Below are 17,834 nucleotides of genomic sequence, written 5' to 3'. Positions count from 1 at the left end.
AAGACTGAGTGGGAAATAAGGAGGAGATGGGTGAGATCATAAAGTTTGTCTTTTTGTATGTTTGAGGGCTTTGCTGGTTGAAGTCAACATGTGTATTTCATAATTTTGAAATGCAACTTAAAACTTTTTAGAAGTAGTTTAGAGCTAAATTAGGAAGAGTTGAATGTTTCATGTGGACGAGGGGGAGCCACTGAAGATTTGGGGACAAGGGAATGATGTGATCAAGAAAATTCGCATGAGTATGCCTAATGCATTAGAGGCAAGAGAGGCTAGAAAACGAACAGTTAGAAGGTTCTTATGGCAGCATCTCAGTCAAGAGCTAATAAGGTACTCAACTATGATAGCACTAATATATGAAGTGAGAAAGATAAAAGCTACAGGCTTGAGACATACAAGGCAGAATGGTGGGAGGGGTGGTCATGGGGGGGTCCATCACCTGTGTCAACTAACAAATCTTACACTTTGAAAATCTGAATAAATGTCTGGAAAACCATAGATACTTCTCTTCTCCAACCTCCTTGAGGATTCCCTTATTTGATATTTACAACATATAGGTTCACAATAATATTTTCGTGAGTTTTTTTTTATCCCCCTTATTAAATTGAAAACATCTCAGGATAGAAGACCCTAAAGAATACTTACTGGTGGCCCCCCAAAGTGCAAAATGAACCCCAAAAGTCATTATTCACCCATTCAGCACATTCAGTACCTCAATCTCATTATATGTAAAACAGGACCTTCATGGGACTTACCTTATGCTGTGAGGACATAATTCACACACAGTTCTTAGTATCTGGCATAAAGTGAACAGTCAAAAAGTGTTAACTTTTGATCTTCCTGAAAGACAGGTGGGACCCCATGATCACGGATATGTATTCCCTACTATCCGAGGGGGAGGGGGACGACTGGCCTGATTTCAGGAGATGTTCGAGAGCCCCTGGGCCAGGCTGGTCTCGGGGCTACCAAGAGACCAAACTTAGACAAAGTCTTACATGCGAGTTTGGGCCCAGGTTGTCAGTGTGCAGGCGCATGTGGTCCTGAGATTTAAGAACCCTAGGACAGCACGCCCAGGTGGGGGAGAGGAGCGCCGGGGGGAGGGCCCCCCACCCCCACCCCCACCCCCGCGTCCCGGAGATGCTGCAGCCCAGCCAGCGGAGGCGGGGCCTAAGAGGCCGGGGCGGGGCCGGCGCCGTGGGGGGCGGGGCTTGTGCCGCGGGGGCGGGGCTCGCGCCGCAGCCTGAGGCCCCGCCCCCAGCGGAAGTGCCGCCGGGCCCGCCCCTCCCTCGCGGTGCGGGGTCCCCGGGTCGGCTCTGCCCCACGCGATTCGGCTATTAGAGGGAGTTCGGTCGGGGCCCCAGCGCCTGGTCCGAAGAGGAGGACCTGGGTCGGCGTGCGCGGCCGTCTCGGGCGGCGCCCTGTCCCTCCCACTCCCCCGTCCTCCTTTCCATTCCTCTGTTACGGGCGCGGCCGCGGGCGCCGCGGGGAACCGCACAGGTAAAGACTCTGCTCCTGAGGACGCAGGTGTGGGCGCCTCCCCGGCTGGACGGGCAAGGGGGAGGCTGACGGCACGTGCCCAGCTTTTTTCTAAAGCGACGGTCGACGGTGGGGCTGGGGGTGGGCGGGACGCGGCCCCCGGGAGCGCTGGGGAGGTCGAGGGGGCGGGACTGAACCCCCAGAGCCTGGGAGCCGGATCATTGGTGTCCCCGCGTCTTGCGCAGGCTCCGTGGTGCCTGCGAGGTTGTGAGCTGGTTGGGCCGGGGCCGGGGCCGCAGCTCGGGCGGGTCATCCCCCCACCCGCTCCCCGCGACGCCTGGGGTCTGACGGTCGCTCCTCCCGGGCGCGCGCAATCCGAGGTTTGCAGAATGAAAATCAATAAAATCAATGCAAATGCAAAGAACACGAAACGTGTTGGATTGTTGTTATTATTTGCGTTTGTTAAATTCTTTTATTAAAAAAAAAACAAAAAACATTTTCTCCTTGGAAAAGGTGGCTTTGGCTCGGATCAGGGCCTCGGAGAGGGACGCAAAAGCCCCCCCCCCCCGGGGTCTTCCCGCAGGGGGCAGGGGCGGGTCCTCGGTCCCGAGCCGCTCAAACTTCCCGGAGCCGCCCCGCTGGATCCAGCCGCGGGAGGGGAGCCCCCGGTGCGCTCGGCTTCCGGATAAGGCTTTCCCCTGCGCCTCATTGTCCGCACTTTAAGGAGATGCACCCCCCTCTCCACTCGCATTTCCCCGGTTCACCACCTCCACGCCACGGGGGCCGTGCCTCCTCCCCTCCACCCCCCCCCCCCCAGCTCTCCCCGGCGCTTTAAATAATGATATTTGCATGCAGGGAGCGATTCATAAATATGTCAGGGCCGGTGAAATATAGGCAACATTTCAAACTTTCTATTTAAAAAACATGAATTATGGCCGCGGAAAATGTGTTCCCATTTAAAGGCGATACGAAGTATTTGGTGTCTCGTCCCCGGGCCCATCCATCACGCAGACAATAAAGAGAGTTTTTCGCCCTGACACCCGCGATTTATGGGCGCCCTTCTCTGCCCTCATCACTCACCCGCCGCGGCCAGCCCGGCGACAGGCCCCGCGGAGAGACCGGCAGCCGCCCCCCACCCCCGCGCCGGCCCGCGCGCGCACTTTGCGCCCTCGCCGGCCCCCCCAAGGCCGCGGCTCCCAGGGGGGAAGCGCCCGCTCCAGGGAGCTGGGAGGTCGGCGGTGACGGTCTAGGCAGCCGGGCGGGAGCTGAAACCACCTTCGTCCTCTCACCCCCGTGCAAGCCTGTCTTAGGGCCGGGCCCGAGCGCGCCCAGAAGCGGCCTTGCGGGCCGGCTCAACGTCCGGGCCTCGCCCGCCAACCGCGGCGCCGCGCCTCTAAGTTTCCAGCGCAGCCCGCCGGGGGTTATTTACGCGGGGGTTCGAGGTGAGCGGAGAGGACTGGGCCAGGGGTTCCCCAAGCCGATTGCTAGGCATCCCGCCCCGGAGAAGGCGAGCTGGTCCCCCGACCTTCCCTGCGAGCCCTGCTGGGCGGACGCTTCTGGGCAGAGCTCTTTCTGCAACTTTTACAAAGCTTCCTTCTCCCTGGTGCGATCCCCACCAACACATACTGGGCGTCCGCTGCCCACTGGAAACTATTTTTTTACCGACGGAGGCCGAGGGGTTGGCGAGAAATAAGGAAGGGGAGGCGCCTTCCCTAGGGTTTCGCCTCGGGCCAGGCTCGGCCGCCCCAAGCCTCCTTCAGCCGGCGCCCCCACCTTGCGCGCGCGCACGCACCAGCGCGCGGTCCTGCCTAAGTCGCCACCGGATCGTTGTGGCAAAGTTGCGTCGAAGAAAGTTCGGGCTTCTTTTGCCTCGGCATTTGCTTTCAGTTTTTGCCGAGGGCGGACTCCGCCCGGCGGGTTCCCGAAGCACACCCCCCCCCCCCCAGGGATGGGGGCTGCCGGGCACTGCGGGGCAGCAAGGGGCCGCCCCCGGCCTGAGGGCGCTCACAGCCCAGTCTCCTTTGGAGGCCGGACCTGCAGCCGCAAGATCACCAGGAGCCACCTCGCGTCCCGCGCTGGGCCGATGCGTCTGCATACACTCGAACCGGGAGCCGTTTCCTGCCGGATGCCTGCGAGCTGCATTTATTCGGATCCTGGAGGCGCAAACCGCAGAGAAATCCCGTCGATTCTAAAAACGACAAGGTTGAATTTATTAGAGCAAGATTTATGTGTAAGTGCAGGGAGATGAACATTATACAAACAGCTCCACGTCTAGTGTGAACGGAAGATCGCTTCCGGTTTCAAGGGCATGTAATATAACCATTTGAATGTTTAGATCTATAGAGGGATATAAAATATTATTAAATTCTTGGGTGTGTACACATACAGTTTAGTTAGAAAAATTCTAGAGCAAGTTTGTTGTTGTTTTTTTTAAAACAGTTCCTGCTTGAATGCAATTCCCGCTCGAGATGATAGCCTTCATGTCCCAATAACCACCCAGCGAATATTTCCTATAACCAGAGTGAGTTCTGCTAGGTTGAAGGGTGCATGCATTATGTGTGCCTCTTTAAATATCTGCGGAGGAGCAGAGGTGAAATAAATACATTTAAGGAGAGCAAGCACACAGATAATTGAACTGCATCGCTACAATATTTCTGGGCATGGAAATAAATATTACTACCAGGTGGCCTGCGGAAGGTGTGCACAAATAGGGGGGCTTTCGGGAACCCGGGGTGGGAGCCACGGGTGCTGCAGCTCTGGACACCGAGCACGCTGAGGTGGGCTCTATTCCATATCCTCGACCTCGGACAACGCGGTGACTGCTGGGCGAGGCACTGCCGGGACAGCCAACACTGCCTTGCCTCCGGGGTTCTCCACGATTCATGCTCCGGGAGGGAGACTTCAACAGGCGCTGAACCTGGCATTTGGGGTCATAGGACCTGGGGTCATGCCGGCGGACCTTTCCCCCTTAGCCACTTCAGTGACCCCACAATCCTGGCTCCAGCGGGCTAGGCAGTGGCCATTTGGGCCTATGGATTTGGAGCAAGAGCTCAGAAAAAAGACAGGTCGTGCTTGATCCCGAGGTGTCTCAAAGCGCAAAGCTGGAGGACACCGGAGAAGGCCAGGATTTCGCTTCCATGCGGAGTCTGGGCCCCACCCAGCCGGGGAGCTCCGGTTTGAAGCCATAGAAGTGATTATCTGACTGCATTTACTTATTACGTGTTAGGCACCCCCTCACAGACTCAGTGCTGAAGCCCAGATGCCCGGAGGGTGTCCTCCACACACTTGCAAAGCTCAAGCAACACCAAGAGCGAGGTCCGCGAGGTTGTAGCTGTGAAACTCCAAGGCCAGATACTTATTCCAGAATAGGGCTCTTGCAACAGTCCAACCATCACACTGCCCTGGTCCTTTTTTCTCATCCCTCCAAGCGCACCCAACCCTGGCACAGGCGCAGAGCTTCTGAGAGCCCCTGCTTGGGGAGAAATTAGGCAGGACTTTGTCAGGAGTTCCTGGGAATTGCACACACTCCCGAGGCAGCCCTGCCGCAGAGAAATAACCCGGACCCTAAGAATGCCCTGCTTCAGAAAGTGTGACTGTGCCAAAGTGGTCTATACTGTGTACCGAGAGGAGGGAGAGAGAATAGGAAATATTCCGTGTCAAGTAGGAAAGGGGGGAAAGGAAGAGGAGGAAAAAAAAATAATAAAATGGTTAGGGAATCTAGAAAGAAGTGGGTGGGAAACAAAAAAAAAGAGAAGAGAGGAAAGAGGAAAAAGTCAAGAGGGGCGATCTGAAAAGTGTACAGGCGATGGCGAGGCCCTGGGACCAGACCGTGGCTCCGGCAGGCCCGGTGGCACCGCAGGCCGGAGAAGAGGTGAGGGCCGCCCGAGCCGGTCCCCCACTAGCCCTGCGAATCTGGGCCCTGCTCCCAGTCCGGAGGGGCGGGCCCGGGTCCAGCGGCCGCCGCCTGCTCCTGCTCTCCCCCCTCCCGGGGGACCACAAGGCGGGGCGGGACCGTGGTGGGGAGGCCCCCAGGGGCGCGCGCCAGTCCCGGACTGTTGGGGCGCTCTGGGCCAGGCTTTCCAGCTCGCCGGGCCTGACCTGTCAGGCGGATTATCTTCGAGGGAGATTAATAGGGGAGGCGGGCTGCAATAATAATCGTTTTGTTTGATGTGACAACTCTGATAGGCGTTGATTTACTTACAAACTGATAGGCTTTTAATTGAGCGCCTCCGCCGAGCCCGAGATGAAAGGGAAGCGGCGGTGAAAGGCGGCCCGCCTGCCCTCCGGCCTCAATACTGATTAGCCATCTCGACAGTGAATAGTTCAAGGCATTTTCAAACTTTTTTCCTCAGCTCTCTCGCCTTCCTTCTCCTCCCACCCCCTCCTCAAATATCTGCCATGCCCACTCCTTTTTTAGAGAAAACAAATCATTTACACTGTGTGCAAATAAAATCCGCAGGACATCCACGCCAACCGCCGCTGGGGCTGCAGGCTTTAGGCCTAGTGCGGAGTAATTAATAACTCCCCCACCCCCAAGGCCTCCAAGGCCTTCAGGGATTTGGCCTCCCCGGCGAGGTGCGCAGGCTCCGATGCCGGCGCCTCCCGAAAGCCCGGGGCGCGCAGGCCCCCAGGCGCCCCCGTGCGCTCGGACCTTCCGAGTCGGGGTTTGCGAAGAGCGGATGCACGCGGACCACGGTCCCCCCGCGCGCGCCGCCCGGCGCAGGCCTGCGAGCGTGTGCGGCCGCACCGAGGCACGCCCCTCCTGGGGCACGCGGGGCCCACTCTCTGGTGCCCGCAAGGCTTTCGGTGCCGGGGTTGATGCCCGAGAACCGCCCGATGTAAAGAGAAAGCTGCTGGGATTCCAGGAGAGGCAAAGAACTGAGTCTGGGGCGAGGCGGGGGGGGGGGGGGGGGATCTCGGGGGGAGGCGGGGACGGGGCGGGAGGAGACGCCCGCTGTCACCGCCAGCTCTGGCCACCGCCCCCAGCCTTCGGGGTCCCGGCGGCGGCGTGTCGAGGAGGCTGCGGCGACGCGCGGCCCACGGCCGGGCTCGCGGAGCTGGGAGCTCTACGGGGGATGCCGGCCGACACCTCGACAGCCGCGCGCTCCGCGACGCAGACACCATCACGCCCGCAGGACGCCGGCGGCCTCCCGCACCCGCTGCCCCGCAGAGACAGCTGAGGACTGTCCTGCCCTCCGAAACTCCCCAAAGATTATTCAGACCACCTTCACAACCTCGCGTGTGGCCTCACCGCCGTCTCACGGACTCACCTTCCTCGGGTGCCGCACCGTTCAAATCCCCTTGAACGCAGGTGTGTGCTTACACCTACACACACGCACGCACACACCCCGACCAACAGCAGCCCCAAACACACACCGCCTCACTTTCCTCTTCTCCATCCAGATCATCTGTAGTCAAGTTACGGTCTCATCAAGTTTACCAACCCAAAGGATCAAGGGATAAGACGAAAACGCAGGAAGAGAATGCCTACGAGAAAATTCTAAAACTCACCCCAGAAAGTTCTCGGTACCTGCGTGGAGTGGGAGAGAGACAAAAAGGCGGGGGTGGTGGTGGTGGTGGTGGATGGAGTGGTGAGAGAGGAGAGGGCGAGCCTGCGGAGGGCAGGTCCTAGCCCCGACCCCCGCCGTCCGGGGCGCAGCGCCGAAGGAAACCGGGTGGCCAGCCCCGGCCCCTGCCCCCCGCGCGGGTACAGACCGGCTCCTGGCTCCCCGCGCTCCCTGCCCTACCATTTATCAAAGGACTTGACAACAAAAGAAGAGCCGAGGCGGAAAAGTGGGGGAGGGGAGATTCAAAGTCGTCCAAGTCCTTCCGAGGAAGGGGTAGTGTCCTCCTCCTGCCCCCTTTTCCAGTTTCTGCGAGTTTCTGGAGGCGACCTCCGAACTCGCTCCGGACGCTCCCCAAGAAAGCCCTGAGAACGCACACAGCGGCACGGAGGTACACACACACACTTGTGCACCCAGCTCCAGGTACACGGAGGCACGCACAGCGCCTCCCCTCTTCCTTCCAAACCGCCCGAGTGACGGTGCAAATCGAGGGGAACACGGCAGTCCCGCTCCGCTTCCCTGGAAGACCCAAGTTCCTACAGGCAGCCGCCCCCTCCCGCTCTCGCCCTTTCCCTCGGCTTCCCCTCCGCAGCTCAGTCCCCGCTCGGCGTTCCTAGGAATTCGAGCGAGCAGCCCAGAGTAAGCCCGGCCACCCAGCCCGCGGGGACACCGCAGGGTGGGAGCGGGTTGGGGAGGGGGCCGGGGTCCGCCCGAGTCGCCTCTCCACCGTGCGCCCGAGGCCGGGCCTCCTCGCGGCCTCTCAGCCCTTGCCAGGGCTCGAGAATCAAGGCGGGGGGGGGGGGGGGAGCGACCCCACCACGGACCACCGGGACTCGACACTACGTTGTGGTGCGGGGCTCTTGGAAGCCTGAGTTTGGGGTCGGGGCAGGACGAAGGATGGGGTCCGCCGCAGGCTAGCAGCCCGACCTCCTCACGCTCCCGAGGGACTGACTCTCCGGGGGACAGAAAGCTCTCCCATCTTAGACGTCGCCGCCGCCCGCCTCGAGTACCCGGGGCAGCTTCTCCCTCCGCGGCCCCAAGAGACCCAAGTCCCAGAGGTAGGAAGGGGTCTGTCCTTCCACCCCGAGAGGGGCGAGGCGCGCACCTCGGGCCTGTGCCACCCTCCCGGCGCCCTGGGCACACCTGCGCACTTTACTCTCACTATTCATTTTCCTGACACACACAGCCTCTTTCCCCCTCTTCCATTCTTTCCCTTAGAGCCGCCCCCACCCCATCCCGGGAGGCTGCTCCTCCCCCCCCCTCTGCTGGTTCCCCCTTGGTCTCTTCCTTACTCTCCATCTCTCTCTTTCTCTCTCCCTCTCTCTTTTTCCCTTCAAGTCGCACCCGCCTTGTAATCAGCAACAAAAGCTGACATAAATCACGGGCGGATTGACAAGAGCTGACAAATAACTGATTGATTGCGGTCGAGGAACATTGACAATTGATGGAGGGGTGGAGATGCCCAAAGAACTGGGGAGAGAGGGGGAGAGAGGAGAAGAGAGGGTAGCAGGGGAGAGTAAGAACGGGGGGGGGGACTGAGTGTGAAACAGAGGAAACATGTGACCCCCGCTCCAGCCCCAATCTGCGCGTCCCCGGGCGTCACGTGGCTGGGAAGGGCTGGGAGCCCCGCGCGCAGCCCGGAGAGGAGCCGCCGCCGCCGCCGCCGCCGCCGCCGCCGCCTCCACTGCCCACCTAGCTTCTGGTTTCTCCGCTGCCGAACCTCGGGAAATCAAAGCGGGCGGGCGGACTTCCTCCGTCACCCGCTCCGCACCTTTCCTTACCCAGGCGGCCGCGCCGCGAGAGATTTCAATTACTGAGCGAGACAGAGTATTTGGTGTGTGGGTCCCCTGTGCACCCCTGGAGCCGAAAGTCGGGCCGTTGTCCGGACTCCCGCCGCTGCGCCTTCTAGTCACTCCCTCAATCCTGTTCCTCATACGCACCCTCCTGCAAAAAAAATAGGTTTCGGTTTATTTTCGAGCCCGGGAAAGGCAGGACGACGCAGAAGAAAAAAAGAGGGAGGCGGCCGAGAGCAAACGCAGAATAAATGTCCAGCTCGTCCTCGGAGCGAAATCGAGGGAGGGGACACGCGGGAGGGGGGCGGTGAAGAAGGAGCTGCCCATTAAAACCAGCGCTGAGAGTCCTGGCGGCGGCGGCGGCGGCGGCGGCGGCGCGGGACGCGTCACATCCCCTTGACCCTCCAATCACCTCGGGCTCCCATTTGATTGGAAGGCGGCAAAGGCTTTAATCTCCCCCTCGGTGCAGCTGCTTTTGAAGTGAGTTTCCTCGCCAGAGCCCCGGCTGGACAGGCAGCGGCTCACATCGCCCAGCGCAGCGCCAGCGCCGGGTCGCCAGCGCGCAGCGCAGGGGCGCAGCCCGAGGCGGACACGGCGAGCCCCGCGGCGCGCGCACAGCCCGGCCGGCTCCTCCCGCGCGGCCACGGCCCCGCCGCGGGCCACCCAGGATTATCCGCTTCTGGCTCCAGGCGCCGAGAGGGCGCGCCGGGTGCCCGTGGCCGCCGCACCAGCTCCTCCTCCTCCTGCTTCTGCTCCCCGGGCGAGCGCGCAGCCCGGAGCCCGCCCCGCGCCTCCCGGAGCCCTCCCCCCGCTGCTCCCATGCGTGCGGGTGGGTCATGAGCACAGCGCCCTCGCTTTCTGCCCTAAGAAGCAGTAAGCACAGCGGCGGCGGCGGCGGCGGCGGCGGCGGCGGCGGCGGCGGCGCGGACCCTGCCTGGACCAGCGCGCTCTCTGGAAATAGCTCCGGCCCCGGCCAAGGCTCGTCCCCGGCCGGCAGCACCAAGCCTTTTGTGCACGCTGTGCCCCCCTCTGACCCTCTCCGCCAGGCTAACCGCCTGCCCATCAAGGTGCTGAAGATGCTGACGGCACGGACTGGCCACATTCTGCACCCCGAGTACCTGCAGCCCCTGCCTTCCACTCCCGTCAGCCCCATCGAGGTAAGGACTGTCCCCGGCTCGCGCGGGGACCCCCCCCCCCGGCTGCCGCTCCGTGGGATTTCTTGCTCTCGGGATCTGGGGGTGGGAGTGTGTGTGGGGGATGGGGGCTGGGGGGGCGGGAGGTCAGAGTGATTCAGCTCTGGGATGGGGGGAGAGCACAGTGCTCCCGAACCCGTAAAACTAGGGCGGAAAGAGGGGGAGGAGGTAGATGGGGTGTGATTGCTAGGGGACAAAGCGGCCAAAACTTATTTCTCTCTCTGGTATTAAAGCCCCAACCCGGACCCAGGCCCCCTCACTTTGGGCCCCGGAAGACGGGCGGAAGTCGAAATGCGGTTCCAAAGTCGCAATCTTAAGGTTCCCCAGAAGCTGGTATTTGCACACAGCCTCTAAGGCGCCAACTGCCCAAGCCCTTACTCTGGATAATTGGGGATGTGCGTGTGTGTATGTGGGGGGGGCGGGGGGGCGCAAAGGTATAGTCCTGGGTCTAGGAGTCGGAAACCAAAACATTTACTGAGTATTTAAAAAAAAAAAATACGGTTAGCTCTTAGAAAGGTCAGGAAAGATCCTGATTTGGCCGGGGCGCGGGGCAAGGGGGGGGGGGGCGGACTGCCGCCTTTCTCAAGGGCGAATGTCTGTCCGTGTCGGTCTGTCTGTCCGTTTGGCGAGGAGGGTGAAGTGGTGCTGCCTAGGATTGCGCCGAGAGCTGGGAGGATCCACACTGGCGGTTGCGGAAGGGCGTTTGAACCCCAGAAGCCAGGATTCTAAAGGGTTTCCCCTTCTTTCTCTTTGTGCCACCCCCCCAACCCCACGTCTGACCCGCAGCTTGATGCCAAGAAGAGCCCGCTGGCGCTGTTGGCGCAAACATGCTCACAGATCGGGAAGCCCGACCCCTCGCCCTCTTCCAAACTCTCCTCTGTCGCCTCCAACGGGGGCGGCGCGGGCGGTGCGGGCAGCGGCACCGGGGGCGACAAGGACGCAAAGTCGGGCCCCCTCAAGCTGAGCGACATCGGCGTGGAGGACAAGTCGAGTTTCAAGCCGTACTCCAAGCCCGGCTCGGATAAGAAGGAGCCGGGAGGCGGCGGCGGCGGCGGCGGCGGCGGCGGCGGCGGGGGCGGCGGCGGGGGGGTTTCGGCCGAGAAGTCCGGATTCCGGGTACCGAGCGCCACCTGCCAGCCATTCACGCCCAGGACAGGCAGCCCCAGCTCCAGCGCGTCGGCCTGCTCGCCAGGAGGCATGCTGCCTTCGGCCGGGGGCGGCCCGGAGGGCAAGGACGACAAGAAGGACCCCGACGTGGGCGGCGGCGGCGGCGCCAGCAAGGGCTCCGGGGGCGCCTCGGCCGAAGGGGGACCCGCGGGGCTGGCGCACGGCCGGATCAGCTGCGGCGGAGGGATTAATGTGGACGTGAACCAGCACCCAGATGGGGGGCCCGGGGGCAAGGCCCTAGGCTCGGACTGCGGCGGCTCCTCGGGCTCCAGCTCCGGCTCCGGCCCCAGCGCGCCCGCCTCCTCCTCGGTGCTGGGCTCCGGGCTGGTGGCCCCCGTGTCGCCCTACAAGCCGGGCCAGACAGTGTTCCCTCTGCCCCCCGCGGGCATGACCTACCCGGGCAGCCTGGCCGGGGCCTACGCGGGCTACCCGCCGCAGTTCCTGCCGCACGGCGTGGCTCTCGACCCCACCAAGCCCGGCAGCCTGGTGGGGGCGCAGCTGGCGGCGGCCGCGGCGGGCTCCCTGGGCTGCAGCAAGCCGGCCGGCTCCAGCCCCCTGGCCGGGGCGTCGCCGCCCTCCGTGATGACAGCTAGTTTGTGCCGGGACCCGTACTGCCTCAGCTACCACTGCGCCAGCCACCTGGCCGGGGCGGCGGCGGCCAGCGCGTCGTGCGCTCACGATCCGGCCGCGGCGGCCGCGGCGCTCAAGTCCGGATACCCGCTGGTGTACCCCACGCACCCGCTGCACGGCGTGCACTCGTCGCTGACGGCCGCCGCCGCCGCCGGCGCCACGCCGCCCTCCCTGGCCGGCCACCCCCTCTACCCCTACGGCTTCATGCTCCCGAACGACCCGCTCCCGCACATCTGCAACTGGGTGTCGGCCAACGGGCCCTGCGACAAGCGCTTCGCCACGTCCGAAGAGCTGCTGAGCCACTTGCGGACCCATACGGCCTTCCCCGGGACAGACAAACTGCTGTCGGGCTACCCCAGCTCTTCGTCCCTGGCCAGCGCCGCCGCGGCTGCCATGGCGTGCCACATGCACATCCCCACGTCGGGCGCTCCGGGCAGCCCCGGGACGCTGGCGCTGCGCAGCCCCCACCACGCGCTGGGACTCAGCAGCCGCTACCACCCCTACTCCAAGAGCCCGCTCCCCACGCCCGGCGCGCCCGTGCCCGTGCCCGCCGCCACCGGACCCTACTACTCCCCCTACGCCCTCTACGGACAGAGACTGACCACGGCCTCGGCACTGGGGTATCAGTGAGGGCGGTGGGGAGGGTCAGCGAGGGAGAGGAAGGGGCAGGGGGGAGGGAGGAGCCGAGGGGGGTGGGAACAGGGCAGAGGCTACTGTCACCCGCGCGTGGGGATGCCCCGGGCCAGGAGAGGGGAAAAAATATATATATGCCGTATCTATCTACCCGAAACAGCGACCGAGACCCGGTGGGAAACTCCTCTTTCCACCCCCACCCTCTCACCTCCCCACCCACCCAAACTTTATAAAAGTTGGAAAAAAAATATCATTTGACTTTTTATAGAAAAAGAAGGAAAAAATTAATTGAGAAAGTGTTCATCTGAGGACTGCATCGGTGGACACTGGTATTTATTTATGTTAGCTCCAAGCGGACCCGTGGTTCAAAAGTGCATTATTTAGGTTGAGCTCCGTAGGTTAAAAAAAAAAGAAAAAAGAAAAAAAAAAAAAAAGGAGGAGGGGTAAAAAAAAAAAAATTTAAATCTCGAGGGTAAAAGTGTGGAAAACAAACCCTCCCGTCCCTTGTAGATTATAAATAAATACAAAACCGCCACAGAACTAGAGGTCTTCTCTTTAATGTTACTTTAAAATTGCTATTATTGTATTGTACGTTCTTATTTAATGTCTGATTGAAACACAAATTTACATGCATGTTTGTTACAAAAAAAGAAAAAACAAAACAAAACAAGTCACAATTTGTCAGCTCTGATTTCAAATTGCAATTATTTTTAAGGTGTATACCATCGAAAGAGAATGGGTATTTTTTTGTATGTATTCTGGAAGAAAACAAAAAAAAAAAAAGGAAAAACAATTCTATTCCAAAACCTCATTTGCCTTATTTTGTTCTTTAAAAGGAACACAACTATTTTTAATTTTTAAGTCCACCCGCTGAGAAGGGGACAAGTAAGGTTTACGTCATGTACTAAAATAATAGACAATGTATCGCTTTAAAGATTAAAATTCCGTATATTTGATGTATTAAAAGGTTTTACTTCTTATTATTATCTTTTTTATTTTTATTTATTTATTTTATTTTTTTTTTTTTGGTTAAAGAGAAAGGAAGAGCGTGGCAGTTTCGGCCGCAGTGGGTTCCCTGGGCCTCACGGCTACTCCTACTTCCCAGGACCGTGGCTGCATTTCCTATTGTTTTTGTTGTGATTTTCGGGAGGAGGCAAAGGACTGGCCAGTCGTGGGGCTGGCCTTGGGGAAAATATTTTTAAACAGGGGATTTCACAGATTTGTGGATAGTGTCCTGAGCCATCACTCATTTAGTCTTTAATTTTTCTCCCGGCACACGGTTTGTTAAAAGTGAAAGGAAAAAAAATGATTCTTAAAAAATCATTCTTTCCCTCTTGAGATTTTTGAGAATTTGGCTTTTGCTTTGTACAGAGCGGCGCAGTCCCAGACTGTCCCCGAGGCCTCAGCCCCCCGGAGGTGCCACTGCCCCTGGGCCGCGTCTTTCCGAACAGCCCCCGTCCCAGGCGCGCAGCCGGGAGAGGTCGGGGCACCGTGAGCCCTCGGGAGCCTGTTTCCCAGGCCTGGGAAGAGTCGCCGGAACCTTCTAGCCCCCCGGGGTGGGGAGAGGGAGTTCGCTCTCGTTTTCTCCCTCTGGCCGCCGGGGCCCACCCCTCGACACCCCGCGCCCGCCGGCGCCGGGGCTGCTTTTCCGCGTCCAGATGGCCCTGCAGCCCCGGCTGCACCCCAGGGTGCGCCGCAGCAGAGCGCGCCGGGCCTGAGACCTGGAAGCCCCTTCACACTCGGCCCCGAGGGGCCCCGAGCCCATCCTCGGTCTCGCCGGGGCATCCAGGGGGGCGCCGAGGGCCTGTCCCGGGGCTGCCGGCTGGGACCGGAGAAGGCGCGGCGGGACCCTCCTCCCCAGCTGGAGCGGCGGGACCGAGCTGCACGTAGCTCCGAGGCAACCGCGCAGAGAAGAGCCCTAATCTATATTTTTTTGAGGGTGTAGGAAGGGGCCGAGGCCCGGTGCACCCGCCCCCGGCTCCCCGCCCCCCGCCCCGCAGACGCTGCTGCTCAGCCCTGCGCGCGAGCTCGGGTCTCCCGGCTGTTGGGGCGCTCGCCCTCCCGGGCCGCGGGAGCTCTGGGCCCGGTGCGCCCCTTTGCTGGGACCCCGGGACCCCGGAGGCGCGGCGGGTGCGCGCACCCGGATCCCCTCTCCCTGGGGTCAGGCCGCTCTGGGTTCCCTCGGCGCCAGGCTCCCCCTGCCGCCTCGGGAGGCTCTCCGCCGCGCACAGGCCGCCCCCAGCCCCGGGCCTCGGTCGGCCCACCGCGCCGTTCCCGCCGCCCGGGGCTCGGGGGCTGGCGACCCGGAGACTTTCCCGCTCTCCTCCCTGCGTCAGCCTCACGGCCGCGGGCCTCTTCCCGGGTGGCACGCACAGCCACCCCGGTGACCCACGGGACGCCGCGGGCGCTCTCCGGCCCCCACCCCCGGGAGACAACTTGGTGGAGACCCCGGCCCCGTCGCCCCCCACGCGCCCGCCCGCGCGCCCCGACTGCGGGGACCCGAGCTGGCGCCGGAGGGGGACCCGCGGGCCGTGTCCCTCCGCTGCGGCCCAGGGAAGCGGGGCTGGGCTGGGCCTGGCGCCTCGAAAACCCGGGCCGATGGCGGGGGGAGGGGGTGTCGGGGCGGGGGGAGCCCAAGTCATCCCGGGGCTCCGGGACAGACCCCCGGCCCCGGGCACCCCGGCGAGCGGGAGGGGCGCGCGTGCCAGGAGGGGGTGCGCCCCCAGTCCCCGCTGCTGCGGGGCCCGCGGCGCGGACGTGAGAGCCAGGCCCCTGCTCCTCTCCCCAGCGCTAGCCCCGCGCCCCTGGCCCCTCGGGGCCACACGCTGCTCCCCGTGAGCCTCGCGCCTCGGGACAGGGGTCCTTGCGCCACCACGCCTCGCCCGCCGGGACCCGCATGGGCGGAGAAGGACCGAGAAGTTACCCCGCCCTGGGATTTCAGGTCTGAGACCCGCAGGGAGAGCAACTGGACAAGGTCGTGCCTTCACGCCCACCCTGGGTATGTTATTAACAAAAAAAATCCAACCCAAAACTCCCAGCGATTTTAACGGGACCTCGGTCCCGGAGAAGCTGCGCAGAGGCAGCGCAACGCCGGGGCTGGGGCGCGCGGGGCCGCAGGGAGGAGCGCCCCCCGACGTGGCGGAGGGACCTGAGGCGCGCGGGCGCGGGCGCCGGGCCGGCGCAGGGGGTGCCCGCCTGAGCTGCGCACGCCGGCCCGGGTGCGAGTGCGCCCCGGGGAACGCACGCCCAGGCCCGCGGCGCGCTCGCGGCTCCCTCCCGCGCTCTCCGGGTCCGCCGCGGGGTCCCCGAGCCCCGCCGGCCGCCGCGCAGGCCGCAGCTAAGAGCGGCGTGTCCGCCAGGCGGCGCTGCGGAGCCCAGCAGGCCGCGGAGGAGAACGCGAACCGGGCCCGGCGCCGGCCGCCGCCTGGGGGCCCATCCCGCCGCCCCGCGCCCCGGCGATCGCAGGCGGGGCGGCGTCTGGGGTCGCGTCTCTGCCGCTCCTCGCCCCCCTCCGGCTGGGAACCGTGTCCCCTGCGCCTCCCCACCTGCTCTGGCGGCTGCCGCTGGGCTCCTCTCGCTCTGGCGCTCTCTCCCGCAGGGGTTGGCCCAGATGTCAGGGGCTGCTCCCCAACCACAGGCTCCCACCGCCACCCTCGAGGCTCTGACGGGGCACCTGTCTGTCGAGCGGAAGGGGTCCCCTAGGGCCTAGCCCTTGCCATGGGCTGTCCATCCCTTTCTCCGCCCTGACAGATGGGGAAACTGAGTCCCGGAAGACTGTGGCAAGACCTGCAGAGACAGCGCCAGACTCCCTCCATTCAACTCCTGACCCCGTCTATGCCTTGGGGGGTGACACGGTGACCCTGGGGTCTTTGTGCCCGGTGGTCTGTAAGCAGTCCCGAAAGGCGGATGAGAAAGCCCCTCTGGTTGATGAACTCCCTGTGCTTTGGAAAACATGTAAAAGTTGCCCAGAAGGGGAGACTTGTCCCTGGGGGACCATCCGAGGGCCCCTTCTGCACATACTGGCTTAGGGTTCCTCCCCCACCAAGGCTCGAGGCCCGGCCCTGCTCAGAGAGACTACAGAGCTGGGGCTGACCTGCTCTCATTAGGGGTGTTAAAGCATGACCGTTGCTGGGAACCAGAGATTCTGAGACAGGAGAACAGTGTGGTGGACATAGTTGTTGTCTGGGGGTTTTTTTGTTTTTTTTTTTAAGTTCTCAGTGTTTTTACTATGGTTATTGTTATTATTATTTTACTTTTTATTATGGATTTGCAAACATATACAGAGGTAGAAAGAATGGTATGAAAGACCCCGGAAACCCATCACCCAGCCTCAGTTAGGAACTCGTGGCCAATCTTGTTTCCCTCCCCCATCCCCACCCCCCAACCCGTTATTCTGAGGTGAACACGGGTATCTTATCATTTCACCCCCTCAGGTATTTGTCACTTCCAGCTGGGGTTCGAAGCTATGCCAAGGCTGGCTCCGAATCCAGGGCTCATCCTGCTGCCCTGCCTCAGCTGAGGCTCAGTGAGATTGAAGGACGTTGCTCAAGTTCAGGCAAAGCTAGGATCTGAACCCATTTCTACGAAGGCCAGAACCCGAGTACTTCACCCTACCCTGTGCTGGGGGTTCCCCAAAGTCCCAGGGATACTGAGCCCTTTCTGCCCTGTGTGTGACCCCTGGGGTTTTGCAAAAAAGACTCTCGAGCCTCTGGCAAGGCAGCCACACCTCACGGGGAAACCCACAGCACACGGGACGTTCTGAGTAAAGACAACGGAAAACCACATGGTGCAGTGGAAAGAGCACAGATTTGGGGTCAGGCTGATCTAAATCGAACTTGGAGCTCCACCCTTGGCTCAAGTCGATAGCTCAGTTTCTCTGGGCCTCGGTTTCCTCATCTGTAAAGTAGGGGCATTCATACTAACCCCCGGTGGAGTTGTTGTGAGGCTCAAATAAAATGATGTGAAAATGCCTAACCTACTTTCTGGCCCACACTGATTCTTAGTAAAGACAGCTTTCTTCCCTTCTCAAAGTTTTGTTTTATTCTGACCAGGCCTCTTGCTCAAGCATAACTGGGGCTCCCTGTGGCCCACCAGCTCAAACGCTCACTCCACCACCTGGCCATCAGAGTGCCATCAGGAGGTGGGTCATCTTCTAATCTGGCCCCTCTTTGCCTGTCTCAATTTGTGTCTTACCGGTCCTCACAATCCAGACCCTCTGCCAGCCAGCTAGTCCCCAACACCTTGGTCTGTTGTGCTCATCATACACTCCTTCCCTGAAATGCCTTCCAAACTCCCCTTCCCTCAAGACTCATCTCTTCCAGGAAGCCCTCCAGGTTTCCTCCCCCACCACCACCACTCATTGATCTTTCCTTGGTCGCATT

The 17,834-nt window shown here is 61.6% G+C and overlaps 2 protein-coding genes and 1 long non-coding RNA gene across 4 annotated transcripts; 2 read left to right on the top strand and 1 right to left on the bottom strand.

Moving 5' to 3' along the window:
* Positions 1-2,362: 2,362 nt before the first annotated feature.
* Positions 2,363-9,427, bottom strand: LOC102154314 (putative uncharacterized protein encoded by ZNF503-AS2). Its single transcript, XM_038534449.1, has 3 exons — positions 9,243-9,427; positions 8,819-8,981; positions 2,363-3,661 (listed from the first exon to the last, which is right to left on the bottom strand). Exons 2-3 carry the CDS (start codon positions 8,969-8,971, stop codon positions 3,230-3,232), a joined length of 585 nt encoding a protein of 194 aa, XP_038390377.1. The 5' UTR covers positions 8,972-8,981; positions 9,243-9,427; the 3' UTR covers positions 2,363-3,229.
* A 38-nt stretch (positions 9,428-9,465) lies between these two features.
* ZNF503 (zinc finger protein 503) lies at positions 9,466-13,436 on the top strand. Of its 2 annotated transcripts, XM_038534448.1 has the most exons (3): positions 9,848-9,987; positions 10,257-10,356; positions 10,810-13,436. In XM_038534448.1, the coding sequence occupies exons 2-3, from the start codon at positions 10,315-10,317 to the stop codon at positions 12,448-12,450; spliced, it is 1,683 nt and encodes a 560-aa protein (XP_038390376.1). In that variant the 5' UTR covers positions 9,848-9,987; positions 10,257-10,314; the 3' UTR covers positions 12,451-13,436. The 2 variants fall into 2 exon arrangements, with proteins under 2 accessions (XP_038390375.1, XP_038390376.1); XM_038534447.1 differs by lacking the exon at positions 10,257-10,356 and having other exon boundaries at positions 9,466-9,987.
* A 1,788-nt stretch (positions 13,437-15,224) lies between these two features.
* Positions 15,225-17,431, top strand: LOC111095499. Its single transcript, XR_005357990.1, has 2 exons — positions 15,225-15,451; positions 16,204-17,431. It is a non-coding gene; the product is annotated as an uncharacterized LOC111095499 (long non-coding RNA).
* Positions 17,432-17,834: the final 403 nt, after the last annotated feature.

Source organism: Canis lupus, chromosome 4 (genome assembly GCF_011100685.1).
Source record: "Canis lupus familiaris isolate Mischka breed German Shepherd chromosome 4, alternate assembly UU_Cfam_GSD_1.0, whole genome shotgun sequence".
Lineage (NCBI taxonomy): Eukaryota > Metazoa > Chordata > Mammalia > Carnivora > Canidae > Canis > Canis lupus.
This window is presented reverse-complemented; position numbering and strand designations above follow the sequence as displayed.